This window comes from Sciurus vulgaris (assembly GCF_902686455.1).
Source record: "Sciurus vulgaris genome assembly, chromosome: 15".
Lineage (NCBI taxonomy): Eukaryota > Metazoa > Chordata > Mammalia > Rodentia > Sciuridae > Sciurus > Sciurus vulgaris.
In genome coordinates this window covers 51,261,369-51,283,061 of record NC_136476.1, presented here as the reverse complement: position 1 = coordinate 51,283,061, position 21,693 = coordinate 51,261,369, and the positions used below count along the sequence as shown (strand labels likewise).

General features: G+C 35.6%; 1 protein-coding gene across 11 annotated transcripts in view; it reads left to right on the top strand.

Moving 5' to 3' along the window:
- UBAP2 (ubiquitin associated protein 2) overlaps nucleotides 1-21,693 on the top strand; it is a 115,787-nt gene that overhangs the window by 51,248 nt on the left and 42,846 nt on the right. For 10 of the 11 annotated variants that reach the window (XM_079113234.1, XM_079113235.1, XM_079113232.1 and 7 more), the window contains 7 exons: nucleotides 4,052-4,205; nucleotides 5,822-5,899; nucleotides 7,688-7,742; nucleotides 9,804-9,907; nucleotides 12,949-13,001; nucleotides 18,039-18,106; nucleotides 20,537-20,726. In XM_079113234.1, the coding sequence (XP_078969360.1) occupies nucleotides 4,052-4,205; nucleotides 5,822-5,899; nucleotides 7,688-7,742; nucleotides 9,804-9,907; nucleotides 12,949-13,001; nucleotides 18,039-18,106; nucleotides 20,537-20,726 (702 nt within the window). Of the gene's footprint in view, nucleotides 1-4,051; nucleotides 4,206-4,272; nucleotides 4,993-5,821; nucleotides 5,900-7,687; nucleotides 7,743-9,803; nucleotides 9,908-12,948; nucleotides 13,002-18,038; nucleotides 18,107-20,536; nucleotides 20,727-21,693 lie in introns of those variants that run through there. The other variant, XM_079113231.1, reaches the window with a different exon arrangement.

Below are 21,693 nucleotides of genomic sequence, written 5' to 3'. Positions count from 1 at the left end.
GCATGATTCTAGAGATCAGATCCAGGGCCTTGTGGGTGCCATGCAAAACTCTGCCACTGAGCCAAGTTCCCATCCCTGTTGTATTTGGGACTGAACCCAAAGGACATGGTTCTCAGCTATGTATGAGATAATCTTGGCTGTGTATCAGAAAGTAGTATTGATGTGAGATTTCCCCTCCTAAACAAAAGTTTCTTTAGCACGCTTAAACACAGAAATGTTTTTTTCAAAGATCAGAAAATGGCAAATTAGGACCTGAACGTAGTCAGAAAAGAGTACTCTTGTTTGGAGGTGACTGAGCTATGAGGAAAGTGCTTTTGAAACCTGGTTTGCTTAGAATATATTCTGTGGGACTTATTTTCACTCCTTGTTGCCTTGTTTCTCACCTGGTTACTGTCCGCAGCTGCCCTAGTTATCCAGCTGTAATGACTGTCTTTCTATTGAGTGGGGTGCAGCTAATTGGAGGGGATGAGTGGGGTGCAGCTAATTGGAGGGGATAGTGATGTAAACACTGTAGGGTTGCTAGGAGTAAGAGTATTTCTTAAACCATGAAAGCAAACAAATCTTGTTTTATTGGTTAATCTTATTCTGTAACAGTCTTCTAAAACAAAATTTTTCTTTGAAAAGGTGTTAAGTAGAATGACCACAATAGTTTGAAGTATGAATTTTTCTCATGTCAGACTAGTTTTGAGAAAGGAAAATATGATCACAATTAGTAAACTATCAGTCCGTTGAATTAGTGTTCGTAATAAGATGTGTTGGTAGCTGTTGGCAAAGCTGAAGGAGTGGGAAAATAATTTTGAACAATTTGGCTTTGAAATCTGTATCTAGGAGGACATTTCATCCTCTTAAAATTTCTGAAGACACATTCTATAATTAGAAAAATACGGATGGCAGAAGTTCTGAAAAGTTTTTTTTTTTTTTTTTTTTTGTAGTTGTAGATGGACAGCATGCTTTTATTTTATGTTTATTTTTATGTGGTGTTGAGGATTGAACCCAGTGCCTCACACATGTTAGGCATCGCTCCGCCACTGAGCTACAGCCCCAACCCTGGAAACCTTTTATAAAATGATATGGTTTATTTTGAAAGCCCGTGTACATTTTTTTTTTTTTTTTTTTTTTTTTTGTTGAGGGGAGCAATGCATGTGTACTGGCAGTTGAACCCAGTGGTGCTTTACCACTGAGCCACATCCCCAGCCTTTTTTTTTTTTTGAAACGGGTCTCACTAAGTTGTTTAGAACCTTGCTCAGGTGTTGAGGCTGTCTTGGAACTTGTGCTCCTCCTGCCTCAGCCTTTTCATAATTACTGGGATTATAGGTGTGCACCACCACACTAGACTTATTTTTTAATTTTTATGTTGAGACACAGACTTGTTAAGTTACTGAGGGTCTCTCTAAGTTGCTAAGGCTGGCCTTGAACTTACGATCCTCCTGCTCAACCTCCCAAGTCTCTGGTATTAAGGGCATGTGCTACTGTTGTCAGCTGTGTACATGTTGTAGAAGACAGTTGTGGAAAATGTGATGATTTCTTTAGCATTTACAGTAGTATTAGACAAAATGCCTCCTTTAAGTTTCCTTTCCCCAATTCTCTCCACCAAAAGAGATTTTGTTAGTCTATGTAAAGTTTATAAGACAAGACTTGCTTGAGGCAAGTATCTTTGTGGAATAAAATGGAGTAAGATGTTTTTCTCTTTCTCAAATGTTTTACATAGAAAGCTGGCCCCTCTGTAACGATGGAATACTTTCGGTCTGGCTATGTAAAAATGTACACCACACATTATGCTAATTCTCTTTAGTATATTTTTTCCAGAATATCTGAAGTTTACTTTTTGTCTTGCTAACCTATAAGAACAGATTTTTTTTCTGTACAGTTGTCTAGTTCAATTATATATATTAGCAAACATAATAAATTGCATTTGTGAGTTGGGGTTGTAGCTCAGTGATAGAGTGCTTGCCTAGCATGTGTGAGGCACTGGGTTTGATCCACAGCACCACATAAAACTAAATAAATTTTGTGTTCATCTACAACTTAAAATATTTTTTTTTAAAAATGGCATTTGTATACAATGGAATTATTTTCCTTATAATAAATAGCTTTATTGTTTTCTGTAATTGGAATAGCAGTGCAGAAAGGTGAAAAGATTAAGTCAAATATAACATACACACAGGATTGTTTTTGAACTAAAAATATAATTCTCTTTCATATGCTCTTTGCTGATAGCTTGCTTTACTTATATCAAGGGCTTTTAACTGTGTATATCTGTATAAGTGTGTATGCTCCATTTATGAATGTACTGAATAGTTTGCTAAATTAGATGTTCTGGAACAAATCCCCTCCTACCCCCATTCTGTATCATCTCTGCATAAATATCTGTATAATTATTAGATTATTTTCTTTGAATAAAGGCCTAGAAGTAGAATTGCTGATTCAAAAATGTATACAAGTTAAAATTTGGATATTATTGCCAGGTAGCAATAGGAATGCTACAATAAAGGCATGCTCACAACTGTACACAAATAGATAATTGGTCCACCTTTGTTTTCATGTGCCAGCATCTTTTTTTTTTTTTTTTTTTTTTTTTTTTTGATACCAGGGATTGGACCCAGGGGTGCTTAACCACTGAGCTGCATCCCCAGTCCTTTTATTTTTATTTTGAGACAGGGTCCCACTAAATTGCATATGGCTTTGCTAAGTTGTTGAGGCTGGCTTTGAACTTGGAATCTTCATGCCTCAGCCTCTTGAACCCCTGGGATTATAGGCATGTGCTACTATGCCTGGCTCAAGCGCCTGTATCTTTAATCTTTATTAAAGCTTAGAGGTAGAAAATTACTTGTTTAAATTGTTTTTTTAAAATTTTTACATCCAATTTTTACATTATATTTCATAATGTTAAATGATAAGTTTAATCTAGTGATTAAATATATGATCAGGTAGAAGTATGTAAAAGACCAAAAATTTATTTAAAAAATAAGTATTTTGAAGCAGGCTTTTAGTATTTTGAAAATATACAGCCATATCACTTGACTTTTAGTTTTCTAGTGGTTATGTTTATTTTGATATATAATATTACTAGATTGTTTCCCCCCCTTAAAACTTTTTAAAAGATTAAAATAGTTATTACTCTTATTTTGGGTTTGAATTATTCAAATTCTTTGTGATATGACTGCATGACCGATATGATCCTACAATATGTACAATCAGAAAAATGAGAAATTATACCCCATTTATGTGTGATCTATCAAAATGTATAAATGCATCCTACTGATCTATACAATTAATTAGAACAAGTAAAAAAATTATTTTAAAAAAGGTAGGTTATGAAGAACCAAGCAGAAACTAATAGGTTAACATAGATTTTCCTTTAATAAACACTGCTCTTATGTTCATGAACGTTGTATTTTATTCTTAGCAATTTCTTTATACTTGTGTGTATATGATTAGATTTGGCATTATCATTAGGGAAGTTTGGGAAAGGGGGGTTATATAAGTTGTTTAATTCCTCATTAGAACAATTCCTTCAGGTTGAAATTTTGGATACTTATGTTAAAAAAATAAAAACAACCGAACCAAAACCAACCCAAAATTTGATTCGTCCGGTGTTAAATTTTTTTAGATGATTTCTTTGGATAATTGTAAAAACAATGATATATTCTTGGAATTTCACATAATTTTGTAGTCTTTGAATTAATCTGTGTATTAGTATGGTTAAGGCGTACTCCTGAGTTAAGTGGGGTGGCATATAGTAAGAGCTTGGGGAAATAACATTTAGTGTATCCCAAGCCAGCTGAAGAAAGGACCCTGTGGTGGAAAAATCTATAGTATGTTGTCATGTCAGTTAATACCTATAAGTATTGTGCACTATGTAGTAATAGTGTTTAGTAAAACATTTGTTGTGTTTCTGATCAGGAAGTTAGAACCATATGGAAAATAATGAAATGATAGGCAAATGACTGGAAGTTGTGGGTAGTTAGGTTTGAAAGATTTATCCATGCACCCCGGATAATTGTACACACTTTGAATGACAACTCTTTATAAGGACTCTTCTTTTTGATAGACTTCATGGGAGACTGTAGGGGGGAAGAAAAAGAATTTTGGAAAGGAAAGTTCAGAAAACAAAGAGAACAGAGAGAAGAGAATTGAAAGAGAAGCAAGTCGTGGACGGGTAAACAACATCCGGAAAGGAAGAGGTGGTAATCGTGGCAGAGACTGTAAGTATAGTCTTTTCTCCTCAACTTTTTTCAGAATTTTTATATATTCTGAAATAAATGAAAGAATAAATCCAAAGAATGCTCATAAATCTACTTTCTAAGTATAAAATTTCATCTAATAGTTAAGACTAGTAATGAGCTGCAACAGAGTAGTTCATTAGAACCTGCCAAGCAATTTCCTATCAGCCCTGACGTGGGCTGTTGTTAGTTAATTATACTTGTGCCTTAAGACTGAATAAATGTCATGAATAAAATACATTCTCTAATTTAAAAACACGTTGGAGGTGTTGATTCACTGATTATTGAAGCTATTTTTTCTTCCCCATTTACAGATAGGCCAGGGTTAGATTAGGAGATAAATAGGCAGGATTTTCTTAATACTTTTCATTAGATCCAGATTTTGGCACCAGTTAACCCTAAACAGCCCTTGAAACTTGCTCACTCATTTATTTCACTGATATTTATTAAGTACTTGTTATGTAGTAGATAATTTTATAACCACATACCAATGAATAAAACATTTAAAATTTTTGCACTCCTAATATTTACGTTTTAGTGAAGGTAGAGTGACAGGTAGCAATTAGAAGTAAAATATTTTATATAACATTCTGACAGATGCTGGAGATTGAGCCTAGGGCCTTGTTTTTGGTTTTTTTTTTTTTCCCCCCACAGTACTGGGGATTGAACTTGGCCTTGTGCTTGTGAGGCAAGCACTCTACCAGCTGAGCTATCTCCCCAGCCCAAGCCTAGGGCCTTGTGCCTGCTAAGCCTGAAGCCTTCCACTGAGGTACATCCCCAGGTTTTTTTTTTTTTTTTTTTTTTAATATTCTGTTTTAGTTGTAGGTGAACACAATATCTTTATTTTTATGTGGTGCTGAGGATCAAATCCAGGGCCTCACACCTGCTAGGCAAGCACTCTACCTCAGAGCCACAACCCCAGCCCAGATCCCCAGGTCTTATTATAGTATTTTAATAGATGAAGATTATGGGAAAGTTTATGGCAAACGTAAATGTATTGCAAGAAGGTCTCACTGAGACCTGATGTGAATTATGCCTTGAAGAGAGGTGTGGTGACCAGAATATGCCAGTATCTCCCATCAGAATTTCTGTATTACATAGATTCATTAATGATAATATAGATGAGGAAAATAAGAGATTATGGGTTGACACCATCTGGATAGTTCAAGTTTTCCAAGGACACAGTATTTCCCTGGTATTGCTATTTTGCAATTTTGTGCCTTTCTGGGCTTTGAGCTTAACTAATGAGCAAATTCTTTGGTATATTACATAGTTGTATAACGAAGGTGGCTTATTGAAGAAAATTTAATTTCATGAGTAGTCAAGTCCATATAAAAGAAAGAAAAATGCAGCTATTTGAATTTCTTTGCACATTTCGTGTGTGTGTGCGTGTGTGTGTGTATGAATTTCATATGTGTTGCCCTTTGGTCTTTAATTCCACCTTTTATTTTTCTAGTTTTCTGAATTCATCTTTAATTTTTAATTTGTTTCTTAGACTTTTTTCATTCAGTCCTTGCTTTAATAGATGTTTTGGTAAGGTTATGTATGAAAGGTTTGGAAACAAAAAGTAGATTTTTCTGTTGTTCTTTCTTCCTTAGTTAGAGGTGAAGAGAATGGAATTGATTCTAATCAAGGGGACAAACCTTCAGACCGGGGCAAACGAGCCCGTAGTAAAGGTAAGTCTGAATGAGCGGGAAGGAAATGCATGGCAATGGAGGGAAGAAGGCAGGCTTTATCTTTATTTGGCTCTAGGAGGGATGACTGTGTACTCTGAAAGAATGTTTGGTCTTCTAAAATCTTAAGATGCATTTACTGATGCCTACGAATGAACTGTTTGACTTGTATAGTTTTGGAAAAACCTATTGGTTACTTTCAGATGAACTCAAACTCCCTTTTATGAATAATTTAAAACTAGAAATTCTGACCAAAAGTCATATTGGGATTTTTTTTTTTTTTGTCATGTTGGATTTTAATACATGTGTCTTACCTAGGTGATACTGCTTTTAAAAGATTTTAAACTTTGAAACCTCTACAGTATTTGATGATTAAATCAAGCTAATTAACTTTTCATGATGACAAATAAAATTTTTTTGTGGTGACGCATTTGAAACTTAATTATTTTGGAATATATAATACATTATTATTGATTAAAGCCACACTATTGTGCAGTCTATCTCCAAACTTATTCCTCCTGTGTAGCTGAAACTTTGACCAGGAGCTTCCTTTATCCCATCCTTCAGTTACCATCATTTTACTCTCTACTTCTATTAATTTAACATTATTATTATTGTTGTTATTATTTTAAATTTAACATTATTTATTTATTTATATTTTTGTACCACTGAGCTACATCCTCAGGCCTTTTTATTTTTTTGGTAGTGGGGATTGAACCCAGGGGTGCTAAATACTGAGCCACATTCTCAGGCCCTTATATTTTTTAAGATAGGGATTGCCAAGTTTCTCAAGGTGCATTTGAATTTGTGATCATCTTGCCTCAGCCTTCCTAGTAACTGGGATTACAGGTGCCACCATGCCTGGCACCTATCTTTTTTTTTTTTTTTTTTTTAATTTATTATTTTGTTTTTGAGTTTTAGGTGTCTGTATGTATATACATTCTGGATGTTAATCTCTTATTAGATACATGATTTGCAAATACTTTCTCCCATTCCATGGGTTATCTGTTGATAGTGTGTTTTGATTCATTCATTTCTAGTTTTCATAAACTCTAAGGTGTCTTTTGTTATTATTCTTGTCTGTGTACTTGGTGTCATATCCAAGAAATTATTGCTAAATCCATTATTGTGATGCATTTGATCTGTGTTTTCCAGGAAGAGTTTTGTAGTTTTAGTTTTTAATCTTGGGTCTTTGATCTTCTCTTGTTTGCTTGCTCTCTTGTTTGCTGCCATTGTCGTTACTCAATGTCAGAAACAATGTTCAGAAACACAATCAACTTACCTTTCAGGTTTCTTTTTCTGGTTTTAATTTGATTTTATAGTAGTGGTTTATGATGTTATGTTGTGTCATGCTAGTTTTGTATGTGTGTGTGTGTTTCTAGGGTTGTACCCGGGGTACTTTGCCACTGAACTACATCACCAGCCCTTTTTATTTTTTGAGACAGGGTACTGCTAAATTGCTAAGGGTGGCATCAAGCTTGTGATCCTTCTGCCTTAGCTTCCTGAGTCACTTGGATTACAGGTGTGCACCACCATGCCTGGCTCACTAGATGGTTTTACCCATGTTTAGCAGTCACATATCACAAATATTATGCATACAGAACTAAATTTTTTTCTTACTTTTGAACTTTCTAACTTGGGTAGGTAATCATGCCACAATGGAACCGGCACATTGGATGTCATGGGTGGGAATGTTAATGCTAGAAGAAACAACAATGATACTGTTTATGTGGTGAATATAGGATAAAGTTGATGAAGACATAATTAGTAAAGCACATTTTTGTTTGAAAGGATTTGGACGTGGCAGAGGGAGAGGAATTGGAAGGTTCTCAGCCCAAAGCATGGGGTAAGTCACCTTCATCCTATTTTTGTAGTTATTTTCTTCCCTTGTTGTTACTATAGTTTCCCTTCCTCTGTGTCGTCCCCAGAGTTTTACATAACGAGTAAAATAGATCAAATGAAATTGTTTCAAGAAAAAAAATGAAGTTTTTCAATGGGCATTAGAGCAGGGTTTCTAGTCTTGGCACTGTTGACTTTTGGATTGAAAAATACTTTATTGAGGTAGTGGAGTGTCCTGAAAATTGCAGAATGTTTAGCACCCTTCTTCTCTCCTTACTTGATGCCAGTAGCATGCGTTCTAAAGTGTGACAGTCAGAATATAGACACTGCCAGATGTTCCTGGTTTGTGTGTCTTGTGTGTGTACATAATCTGCCCTAGTTGAAAACCACTACAGAGTTGGTAAATTTAACAGTTCTCTTTCATTGATAAGTACCTGTAATGATTACTCATATGCAAGTGGTACTTTTGTCCTAAATTATGATAGTAAAGAAGAATGTACTAAGTAGGTGCTATAATTAGTAGTTTATAATTTGTCATTGTGTTTGGGTTTTCTTTTTTTGGTTCTGGGGATTGAACCCTGGGGGCCTTTATCACTGAGTTACATCTCCAACCCTTTAAATTTTTTTTTTTTTTTTTTGAGACATGGTCTCGCTAAGTTGCTTAGGACCTCTCTAAGTTGCTGAGGCCTGGAACTTGTAATCCTCCTCCTTCAGCCTCCCAAGTCACTGGAATTACATCATGTCCAACTCTGATTGGGTTTTCTTTTCCCTCATTTCGCCTTGAAAACCTAAGCTTATACCGAATATGTATATTTTTTTAAGTTGTTTTAAAAAATCTTAGGGTGGGCTGAGGGTATAGCTCAGTGGTAGGACACTTGTATAGCATGTGCAGTGCCCTAGGTTTGATCCTCAGTACTGCAAAACAGAACAAAAACAGGGTAAGCCAGGTACTGTGGAGACTGAGCAGGCAAGAGGACAGCAAATTAGCCAGGGCAACTTAATGAGACCCTCTCTCAAAGTGCTCTGGGAATGAGTGCAGTGATAAAGTGCCCCTGGGTTCAATCTCCAGGAATATAAGGAGAAAAACAAAACAAAATTTTAGGCTAGCCTTATGGTAAAACTTGAGGAAGGAAGGGAGTAGTTCTAGGAAGGGCCCTTTGTCTCTCCATAGCTTTCAGGTGGTACTCTTGGTCAGTTCCTTCTCAAGTTGGTACCTACTGTCATCCTGTTTTCTCCTGAGCAACTTAAGAAAAAAAGGAGGGATGAAAATACATAGTTAAAACTGGCAAGAGCACTAAAATATCCAAGCCTATCTCATTACTTTTAAACTATTTTGTGGATTTTTCTGTTTACTCGTTTTGTGAAAATTGTTTTTATTTTGATCCTTGTATGCCTTATGGGGTTGTTCAGTAGGATATTAATGAAAGTATCAGATGTTAAACCTTTTCTTGGTGCTATAAATAAAGGAGGCTATAATTTTGTTTTAAAAGATTCATAACCAGGGCTGGGGCTATACAGCTCAGTGCCAGAGGGCTTGCCTAGCATGTGTGAGGCAATAGGTTTGATCAACAGCACCACATTAAAAAAAAAAAGAAAAGATATTAAAAAAAGATTCATAACCATGTTGGGATTCTGACTTGGGAAGAAGAGACTTGTCATATACTAGTTTTCAGTGGGACTTCCTATTTGTGCTTTTATTTTGACTTGTTTAAATACTAACTGATTCTACTTGGCATCCGAGATCACACAAGATTGGGCATGTTCAGGGTGGTATGACCATAGACATGTTTCCAGGTCTTTATGGCTACTTCAGGATGCAGAGGATCATGTTGTAGAAAAATAGGGCCATGTCACAAGACTATATGGAAGATCCCTACTTTTTTAGAAGATCTGCATCCAAGTGGCTAGATATATTCACTGCAATTAAATGGTGGAAGGAGGGAGAAGACTTTTCCAGTGGCTGTTAGAAGGAACCAGACTTATTTGGTGAGAAAGATTGTATATAGTTAATTCTGTGGTTTCAGTGCTTGCTTCATTTTCCTTTATTTTTTCTTACTTTAAACCCCAGGACATTTAATCCTGCGGACTATTCAGATTCTACATCTACAGATGGGTGTGGGACAAAACTAGTAGTTTGGGAAGCTACTCAGAATGGTGCAGAGGAAGGAACTGGTAAGTGTTCTGTTTTTGTTAGAGATGGGGTTTAAATGTTGAAAGTTTTATGTTGTCCTACAAAGGTAAAGCCCAAGTGTGCTGATGGAGACTAAATTGAGAATGATCTTAGTTGGTTCTTGCCTCCAGAGTCTCTCACTTATACACTTCCTTGATGGTAAGTTTGATTTTTCCCTTCTGTACTCTTAAGAGGTTGTGTAAGGTTATCTGCATAAATAGGTATCAAGCCATAGTTAATTTCAGTGTGTGTAGCATACACATAAAATTTCTCTGCAAAAGACGTTTTACTGGAATGGAAGTACTTACCCATTGTTAATGGTGGCTAGGAAAATTTGGTGAGATAGTTGGGCACACTGCTGCATGCCATAATCCTAGCTACTTGGCAGTCTGAGGCAGGGCCATTGCAAGTTTGAGGCCAGACTCAGCAACTTAAGTGATACCCTGTCTGAAAATGAAAAATAATTAAAAAAAAAAAAAAAGGACTGGAGATGTAGATCAGTAGTAAACCACCACTGTGTTTGATCCCTGATCCCTAGTACTGTAGAAAAAAAAAAAAAGAAAAAAGAATAAATAAAAACATTTTTAAAATTGGCCAGATAAAGAGGTAGATCATAGATGGATTTAGGGCACTATTTTCTTTGCAGGTTTTTTGGTATGCTTGTTGTCAGCAGATTATTTCTGAATTTTTATGGGCAAATTTTTTTTACATAGAAAAAAATTAATTCTCTTCAGAGGATTTATTTGCAATAATATACATGACTTAGATTATATTAATGAAAACATAAATTAATACTTATTGAATGAAATACGACCCAAAACATAGGAGTATAACTCAATAAGTTATTAAAAGGCAAACATCCATAACATGAACCCTGGGCAAAAAATAAAATATTGCCACCATCCCAGAAGCAAAATTATTAACAACTAATGAGCCAGGTGAGGTGGCCCATTCCTGTAATTCCATTAACTTGGGAGGCTGAGGCAAGAGTTTGAAAGTTTTTGGTCAGCCCGGGCAACTTAAGGTAACCCTGTCTTAAAATTTAAAAAAAAGGACTGGGGATGTAACTCAATGTTAAAGTGTCCTTGACTTCAATCTCCAATGAGACTGGGTATAGCCAGAATGCTAATTTATAAATTTGCTAAAAAATAGTATCTCCCAAACAGATTGGAAAGTTCAAGTGGGAAGGGAGCTTGGTTAACATGGAGAATGAAAACAGTGAAAAGTTATATAATTTAAATGTTCATGAGCCATCAGTCATAAGCTTTACTGCTTGACTCACAATATCTTTTCACAATATGGATTATAGTAAGTTTACTTCTCCTTGGACAGTTAGTACAACATATATAGTGGTGCCTCCCACCTTATTGGAGGTTATGTTCCAAGATACCTAAAACTGCAGATATGTATGTTTGTGGGTGAATATGCACACATCCTATTTTTTCCTGTACACACATACGTATGTAGGTTTCTCCACAACAGGAAATGTTTTCAAATTTGAATTATCTACACTTTTTATCATAGCATAGCGTAGTATTTGTGACCATTTAGAGAAACCTGTGCTGCTTGAATACGTGCATTTTGTGATTGTTTGCCATAATCAATCCTAAGTCTAGGACATTCTTTTAAAAGTGTTCCATCAATAAGGACTCTTCTTCAGAAACATGAAGAAGTTAACTGTTAGGTTATTAACATGATTTCGAGGGAGTTAGTTCTGGTTACCTGTGTTCCTTTTTTTTTTTTTTTTTTTTTAAAGCAGAAGTGTGTCCCTACTTTTTCCTTTCCACACACACACTTTTGGAGCAAAATGGTATTTTTCATATCAGATGCTTAACTCCTTTCTTCCCATGAAGGAACTGAAAACATCCACAGTATTACTTTCTAGGGGTGATTATGGTTAATGCTTTGGTTCCTTACCCTTTTAAAGTATTTTCTATAGTTATATGTTTACATGCATGCTTTAAAAGCAGGGGGAAAATGCTGTACTTAAGTTAGCATTTTTGTATACCAACATTTTTCTTCAAAGCACTTATAAATGTTGTATGTATGATATTCTGTGAGAACTGTTTGAACACATACTTCTTCATGTTCTGGCTACTGTGGACTTATGAGGGCAGACCTAAAAAGGAGCAGCAGAATTGTTAACTTTTGAGGGGATCTGTAAGGAAATCATGCATTAGTGCTAATATTTTTATTAAAAGGTTGCATTTCTAAATTTGGTAATCTGTAATTCATCTGAATTAGGGTCTAGGGCAGATTTGCGTTAAAAATGAATATTGTTCTACTTTAAGGCATATCTTAAGGAATTAGTTCAATGTTAAATGCTTTTTTATTTTTACTTTTTTTTTTTTTTTGTGGTGCTGGGGATTGGGTGGGGGGTGGGTCTTGTGCATGCAAGGCAAGCACTCTACAAACTGAGCTATATCTCCAGCCCTAAATGCATTTTTTCTAATACTGTGTTCAGGTTTTCTTTTTCTTTTCTTTTTTTTTAATAGTTTCCAGGTCATATATATTTTTTCTTTTTAGTTGTAGATGGACACAATACCTTTATTTGTTTTTATTTTTATGTGGTGCAGGGGATCGAACCTAGTGCCTCACATGTGTTAGGCAAGCGCTTTACCTCTGAACCACAACCCCAGCCCTTACATTTTCTTTTTCTTTCTTTTTTTTGGCGGTGCTGGGGATTGAACTCGGGACCTTGTACTTGCAAGGCAAGCACTTTACCAACTGAGCTATCTCCCCAGCCCCCTCGTATTTTCTTAATCATGTTAGAATTGTTTGGGCATTATTTACATTGAGGTGAAATCAATTTGAGACATTGATTTAATTTTATGTAGATAATACTAAATTGCATTTGAAAATATTTATGATTTTATTGAGAATAGATTAAGAATGTCAAATTTCTTGGGTTATAAACTGATTGCTAAAGAGCTATATGATTTTTTTTTTTTTTTTTTTTTGGCATGGTACACAAAGAAGACTCATTAGGGTTAAGATGATATTTGACTTTGAGCTGTATTCTTTGGTTTTCATTTCCCAACAGGTGCCTGGAAGAATTCTATGGAGGAGTGGACAACAGAGGACTGGACTGAAGATGTAAGTGTCTGGTGTCATATCAGACCCATCTTTTGATGTTTGGTGTGGGCACCTGTGCTTGGGAGAAAACCTGGATCCTTTATTTCATCTTTACTTCTTTTACTAGCTATGTTCTTAGCTGACTTTTTAAGCATATAATTCTTAGAAGTTAGTTCAGATTTGTAAGAATACTTTGTTTTAAAGCATTTGCTGTAAAATGACCTTATGTTAAATAGAAATGAAATCATTTTAAAGCTGTTTTCTGTTTTATTTATATTGAGAGCCAACTGACACTGTAACCTAAAATTCGTGGAGTAATCCTTATTCTTTAAAATGTTTTTATGAAAGGAGAGAGTCTTATGTTTTGGGTCACGGTTTAAACTAACCTGAGTAAGTACTTCTGATTCTACACTCAACCCCCATTCCATTGGATTACCTAACCCACCACCACCACCACCTCGGAGGGAACTGAAGGCCTCACCCATGCTAGGAGGTACTTAGGAAAGAAGTAGCATAATGTGTACTTGACTTTTTTTCCTTTTTTTCTCTTTGTACTGAGGTTTGAACCCAGGGCACTTTACCACTGAGTCACATCCCCATCCCTTTTAATTTTTATTTATTTTTATTTTGAGAGATTGTCTTGCTAAATTGCTTAGGGCCTCACTAAGTTGCTGAGGCTGGCTCTGAACTTGTGATCCTTCTCAGCCTCACCAGTCACTGGGATAACAGATGTGTGCCACCATGTCCGGATCTACATGAGCTTTTAATGACATTGGGCAGGGCAATTTTTCTTGATTAGTTTTTGTTTCTTTGAGAAGAGAGGAATGAGCGTTCCTTTATATAGAGCATCATTTGGCTTCCAGGTGCTGATTTAAAAACACCATAGTGCACATATAGTTGTAACCCTAGCTACTCAGGAGATTGAGGCAAGAAGAGATCACAAGTTTAAGGCCAGCCTCAGCAACTTAGTGAACCCTGGTCTCAAAATGAAAAATAAAGAAAGCTGGGAATGTGGCTTAGTAGTAAAGTGTCCCTGGGTTTAGTGCCTAGTACTGGTGGTGGTGGTGATGGGGAGACCAAAATAAACACACCATAGTGAGGTGGAGATGTGGCTCAGTGGTAGAGCATTTGTCTTGTTCACACAAGGCACTGGGTTTCATCCTTAGCACTGCCAAAAAATTAAAAAAAAAAAAAAAAAATTAGAAAGCCTTTAAAAATAGGTGGAAATACTGTAGAATAGATTTAGGTTTACCTTGCAAAAATTAAGAACTTCTGGAGGGGATGATGGTATTGATCAGTGGTAGAGTATCCTGTATGAGGACCTGGGTTCAATCCCTAGCATCATCAAAAATAAAAAGATAGCCATTTCCTTCCTTCCATCCTTCTTTCCATGCACCTTCCTCTCCCTGCCTCTCCCCTCCTTTAATAAATGAATTCTGGCTATGTTGCCTAGGCTGACCTTGAATCCCTAGGCTCAAGTGATCCTCTCCCTCTTCCTCCCAAATAGCTGGTACTATTGAACATGCCATACTTCACCCTGTTAAATAAAACAAAGCATACCCCTCCCCTTGTTGGCACTGGTGAACAAACCCAGGGCCTTGAGCATGCTAGGCAAGTGCTCTACTATTGAACTATATACCTCCAATCCAGAAACCTTACTTTTAGTAAATTCAATTACACGTATTCCTTAAAAAACTTAACACTTACTATGTTTTTTTAAAGTAATACTAAATCTGGGTTACAGGGAGTATGCTAGATAAAGAGTGAGAAAGGAAGGTAGGTGTGCTCAATTTGGGTCTAGGAAATTTATGGTATATTTTTACTCTTATATGTGCTAACCATACTGTTGTGTTCTGACGTCATCTAGCTCTCTGGCTGTCTCTGCTTTTGGATCATACAGGTTTAAAATACCTATAACAGTGAGGGGCTAGTCTAGATACATGGTTATTTGAATCAGTGGAGGGATGGGCACTAGTATTAAAGGCATATTAAAGTGAGCAGCCTGTGTGTACCTTGCCTTAATTTAAAAAGATCTGTTCTCTCTTTTTTTTGTTGTTGTTGTTGTTTTTTGGGATGGGGATTGAACCCAAGGGAGCTTTACCATTATGCTTTGTCCCTGGTCATTTTTCTTTTCATTTTGAAACTAAGTTTCCTTTTGAGACTAAGTTGCTAAGCATCTCACTAAATTGTGGAGGCTGGCATTGCTCTTGGAATTCTGCGTCAGCTTCCCAAGTTGTTGGGATTTCCTGCTTAAGATAGGATTCTTTTTTTCTTTCTTTTTTCCTCCCAGTTTTTTTTTTTTAATTGGGGCATTATAGTTGTACATAATAATGGATTTATTCTTACATATTTGTACATGCACACAATATAACAATACAATTTGGCCAATATCACTTCCCAGTTCTTTCTCCCTTCCTCCCTCCATCCTTTTCCTCTACTGATCTCCCTTTGATTTTCATGGGAGTCCACCCCCATACCTTTCTTTTTCCTTTTTCCTCTCTAACTTCCACATAAGAGGGAAAACATACGACCCTTGACCTTCTGAGTTTGACTTTTCTTGCTTACCATAATGGTCTCAAGTTCCATCCATTTTCCTGCAAATGACATAATTTAGTTTTTCTTTATGGCTGATTACAGCTCTTTGTCTATTTACACCACATTTTCTTCATCCGTTGATCTGTTGATGGATACGTAGTCATTGTTTGACTATTGTGAATTGCGCTGCTATAAACGTGGATATGCATGTATCGATATGGTATGATGACTTTGATTCTTTAGGATAAATACTGAGGAGTAGAATAGCTGGTTCTATGCCTAGTCTTCAGAGGAAACTCCACACTGATTTCAATAATGGTTGTATATACAATCCCACCAACAATGTAAAAGTTTAGTTCCTTTTTCTTCACATTCTCTCCAGCATTTATTGTTATTTGTGTTCTTAATGACTGCCATTCTGACTGGTGGGAGATGAAATCTCAGTTTGGTTTTGATTCACATTTCCCCATTTGCTGATGGTGTTGAACATTTTTTCATATATTTGATGGACATTTGTATTTCTTCTTTTGAGAAGCATCTGTTTATTTCCTTCGTCCATTTATTAATTGTTTTGTTTTGGTGTTTTTGTCTTTTATACTGGGAATTGAACCCGGGGCACTTAACCATTAAGCCATATCCCAGCCCTTTTATTTATTTTTTAAAAATTTTGAGACAGTGTCTTACAGTGACACTTAAGGCCTTGCAAATTTGCTGATGCTGCCCTTGAATTTGGGAACCTCCTGCCTCAGTCTTTTGAGTTCCTGGAATTACAGTTGTGTGCCACTGTGCCAGGCTCTCTCCCCCGTATTTCTAAAGCAAGCAAGTTTTGATAGAATGTTCTGGCCAGGTGCAGTGGCCCATGCCTGTAATCCCAGTGGCTCAGGAGGCTGAGGCAGGAGGATCATGAGTTTTCAAGTCAGCCTCAGCAAAAGTGAGGTGCTAAGCAACTCAGTGAGATGCTGTCTCTAAATAAAATATAAAATAGGGCTAGGGATGTAGCTCTGTGGTCAAGTGCTCCTGAGTCCAATCCCTAGTACAAAAAAAAAAAAAAAAAAAATGTTCTATATTTTACCAGGGTTAGATATCATATAAGTGATTACCTTGAACTTAATTTGTATAATCTTTAGATTTATTCTATCATTGATGTTCATTTTATTCACTCTTAATTCTCTCTTAAATTTGTAAGTTTCTTTAAGGCGAAAATGGATTCTTTTGTGGGGGGCCTTAAAATACTACTGTGAAATAGGGTGCAACACAATTCCTTGTTGAATCAGTATCAGTTGAGCACCTTTTGGTGTCTGTTCTGTCCCTGCTTTTGCATGTTAGTGCCTTGGGAAATTTGATTTTATGGTGTTTCAGAGGTCTGAGACCTATAGGGCTGAGAGAATTATAGGAACCTTTGAATATCATTTTTATTAGTTTTTTTCCATTTTATCTCATTAGAACTTTTTCCAAGCCCATTCTAAAAAGAAAAATATCTTGGGCTGGGAATATAGCTCAGATGGTAGCAAGCACAAGGCTCTGGGTTCAATCCCTGGCACCACAAAAAACAAAAACAGAAACAAAAACCAACAACAAAAACATATCTTTCATTAATGTCAATTGAAGTTTTAAAAAAATTTATCCTGAGTACCCCAAAAGTGAATTAAAACAATATGCACAAATCTCAAAATATTAGGATGAGTGAATGAAGCCAGAGAAAAGAATGCATCTTTTGATTTTTTTCATCTAGGATTCTAGAAAATGCATCCTAATTTATAGTACCAGAATGCATGTCAGTGGTTTCCTGGCAATGCAAGTACGTGTGGACGTGAGGTATACAGGGATAGGAGAAAACTTGGGGAGTTAAAAAAAAAAAATGTGTTTATTGTCTTACTTGTGGTGGTTTCATGGGAATATACATTTGACGAAATTCATTCAGTTATTCAGTTTGAATATTTGCAGTTTATTGTATATGGTATGTACCTCAATAAAATTAGTTTTCAAAATAAGAAACCTTTGATTTAATGAAAGGAAAAAAAAATTACTAATCAATGAAACACAAAAGCCATCTTTCCTTAGGGCAAGCAGATGTCAACTGTTTCACTTTTTCTCTTTTTCTTTGTGGTGCTGGAGATCAAACCCAGGTCCTCATGCTTGCTAGTCAACCAATGAGTTAGATCCTACTGCTCTGCTCTTTTTTTTTTTCTCCTTTTTATGTAACATTGACAATTTGTTTTGGTGTTTCCATTGTGTATAATACAAAATAGAGTAGTGAGATGGGACTTGAAGCCTGTATTGACTTTCAGTGTGTTGTTTCCCATTATTCTCTCCCTCAAAGTCATTCTTGTAATCTGATCTAAGATTACCATTACCTGAACAAAATTACTTGTCGTGGTCCCTCCTACATTTCATTCTTTTTAGAACATTCCTTAGGTGAGCCATAAGAGAGTACTAATGATTAAACATTGTTAGGGATTTAGTATATATTTTTTTATATAGAATAAGATTAAAAAAATTTTTTTTTTCAAATTTTGCATACAGCTTTCTGAAACGAAGGTCTTCACTGCCTCATCTGTTCCAGCAGAGAATCATGTTACACCCACGCAGAGGTAAACACTTTTGGCCATGTTATCTTATTCAAAGCATAATTAATTTTTTTGCTGCAGAACAAGTTTTCTTGTTTGGGTTTCTTTCTGTAATTTGTTTTTCATCTAAGACTAAGCTTCAGTTACTTCTACCTCGTGAGCTAACTTCTTTGCTTATTTCCTAATTGGTTGTATCTACTGATTAAAATAGCAATAATTTTTCTGATTTGGTATCAGTTGTAGTAGATTGTTAAACCTATTTAATGATTGTTTGCTTCACTTTTAAAAATCTTTTTTTTTTTGACAGAATAAATAATTATATTCCATCCTTTGGTTACTTCATGTAATAAGATTTATTTAGATCCCTCCAAACTAATACAAACGTTTCATTTCATATGAGTTCTAGTTTCTAATTTACTAAACCAAAGAAATGGAAGGGACTTTGGGGACAACAACAATATTCTTAGAATGTGTATTGAACTAGATTCCTGAAGAGTTTTATTACATCCTAATTTTCACACTAAAACACCTATGAGAATGGTTTAAAAATGCAATGACCTGGAATGATGAAAACCTGGATGTATGTGACATCTTAGAGAAGAAGGCAGTTTTGAAACTCACATGCCCAGCCTCATGCTAAATGAGATAAATTGTAAGAATTCATTATAGGGAAATAAAAATAGTGGGAAGTTACATCTTACAATACATTATTGTGTGAATTGCTCAGAATTTCTTGTTAAATTCATATAACTTCATTGTATTTATGATTCAATAAATTTACTAGAGTCATGTTCTTTCTTTTTTTCTTTAAAAATTTTTTTTGTGGTACTAGGGATTTATTTCAGTGCTCTATATTGAGCTGCAACCTCAGCACCCTCCCCACCCCACTTATTTTTTGAGATCAGATCGCACGAAGTTGTTGAGACTGACCTTGAACTTATGATCATTTTGTCTCAGCCTCCTGTATAGCTTGGATTATTGATGTTGCACCATTATACCTGGCTATTTTCATTTTTTGAAAAAAATAATTAACAATATTTTAGTGCTTCCTTTATTTTTCAGAAGCATTGAAATGCTGTGTATGGTCTTACTGACTTTTTGGAATAGAACTCACTCTGGGTTTTGATAGTAACACAAGCAACATTTGTGATGGGTCATAGGTCATACAACTAGCCTTGATTTGTTTCCTAGGTATTACGTTATCATAAATGAGAACATTGTTTTGGAGTCTGATGTATTTGTCTAGGAATTCAACTTGGCTATGGGTCAGGGAATGGTAATGTATAAGGGGTGGAGATTAGGGCTGAGAAATTTGCTCTATATGAGTATTAAGTCCTGAATTATTTTAATTAAAGGTTAGTCTTAAAAGAGGGAAACTAAAATATGGAAACACTTGTTCTCTAGCAAAAAAATTTAGAGTGTGTACCAAACTGCATTCCTGATCTCAAAGAATCTGTGTGCCTCACAACCATGCCAAGAGTTTCAGTTGAGAATACTGATGGAAACAGTTCTTTGAAGGGATTCTTGGAGCACCATGTTAGTTAATTTGGTGCATTTTACAGGTACTACAAGATGTACCTTACCTTGTTAGGTAAGTTTGGAGAAGTTATTACAGGAAGTTAGCAGCTCATCGTGTATAATATTTGTCTGAAACTTTACTTCTTGATGTTTTCAGGTTTTAGGCCATGTTTCTTAAATTTGAATATCTGTTATTCTGGGGGCATTGTAGAAGTCCTAGTAGTTCATTGTTAATTTGTTTTGCCTTTATTTCTCAATATTTCAAAGAGAAAATTATATACATACATGCTTAAATAGGTAGAATGTAAAACTTTTATAGATATTGAATTGTAAATGTGAGACTTCCAGATCTTCTATCATGGTTGAGTTCTTCATTCTCTAAAAATGTTGATTCATTCTGCTATAGGAGACATTTTAAAAAACTGGTTCCAAGGCTGGGTTTCTGGTTCACTGGTAACATGCTTGCCTAGCATGCATGAGATCCTGGGTTTATTCCTCAGCACCACATAAAAATAAAGGTATTGTGTCCACCTACCACTACAAAATTTATATATTAAAAAAAAACAAAACCTGGTGTCAAATAATAAATAAGATAAAATATTCTAAAGAAAACGAGTCAAACTTTTAAGTTTGTTTTCATAATTGCTTCAGGTTTTCATAATAGTGAACAATGTGTCATTTCTGTGAATATATACAAGTAGTTTTTCATTATTGTTTTCTTCAAAGTCTTGTCTTACTCCCTCTGGCATTGTAACCTTTTTTGGTGATTCTTGTCTTCCTTTTGCCTGTCTTTAGCCTTCAACTCCATTTTACAAAGATTGTGTTCACTTAGATTATTTCTAGTTTAAATTTATTTTATATTGATTGACTTCTCGAATTCATTAGTTGGTAAGATTTGCTTATGATTGGTTCCTGATTTGCTTTTTGTCTGCTTAGCATTGATCTAGTATCCTTGCTCCAGAAGCCTGTTACTTCCAGTCAAGCCTCAGAAGTCAACTCCTTCGAAACCTCCCAACAGCAGGGCTTTGGTCAAGCTCTTGTCTTCACAAATTCTCAACACAACAATCAGATGGCACCTGGAGCTGGTAACTCCACTGCTGCCAACTCCTATTCTCCTCAGAGTCTGGTAATTCACTTTAATTTCAGTATGGGATTTTAAGGAATGTACTCATTACCAGCAGTATTCTAGAGTATGATACACACCTTATAATTATGTTCTCATATCTAGTATAAATAATAACATTTCTACAGTAGATTTTGTTCCAGAAAACAATGATGTGATGATTTCCAAGCACATATCTGATATTTCCATGTGGAATTTAACTACTGAGTTTCCTGGACGAAGATAAAACTTTTTTTTTTTTTTTTTTAATGATAAGTTGTATTCTTTTTTAATAGTCACTTTGTGAGCATTCTTTTTTTTTCTTTTTTTTGTATTGGAAATTGAACTCAGGGGTACTCAACTACTGAGCCACATCCTCAGCCCTATTTTGTGTTTTATTTAGAGACAGGGTCTCAATGAATTGCTTAGCACCTTGCTTTTGCTCAGGCTGGCTTTGAAATTGCAATTCTCCTGCCTCAGCTTCCCTAGCTGCTGGGATGATAAGTGTGCACCACCGTGCCTGACAAGCATTCTTCTTCTTTTTATTTTTTATTTTTTGTTGTAAACAAATGGGATATATGTTGTTTCTCTGTTTATACATGGAGTAAAGGCATACCATTTGTGTAATCATAAATTTACATAGGGTAATGTTGTTTGATTCATTCTGTTATTTTTTCCCTGCCCCCCACCCCTCCCACCCCTCTTTTCCCTCTATACAGTCCTTCCTTCCTCCATTCTTGCCCCCCTTCCCTAACCCTAACTCTAACCCTAGCACTAACCCCTCCCACCCCCCATTATGTATCATCATCCACATATCAGCGAGATCATTCGTCCTTTGGATTTTTGAGATTAGTTTACCTCACTTAGCATGATATTCTCCAGTTTCATCCATTTGCCTGCAAATGCCATAATTTTATCATTCTTTATGGCTGAGTAATATTCCATTGTGTATATATATACCACAGTTTCTTTATCCACTCATCAGTTGAAG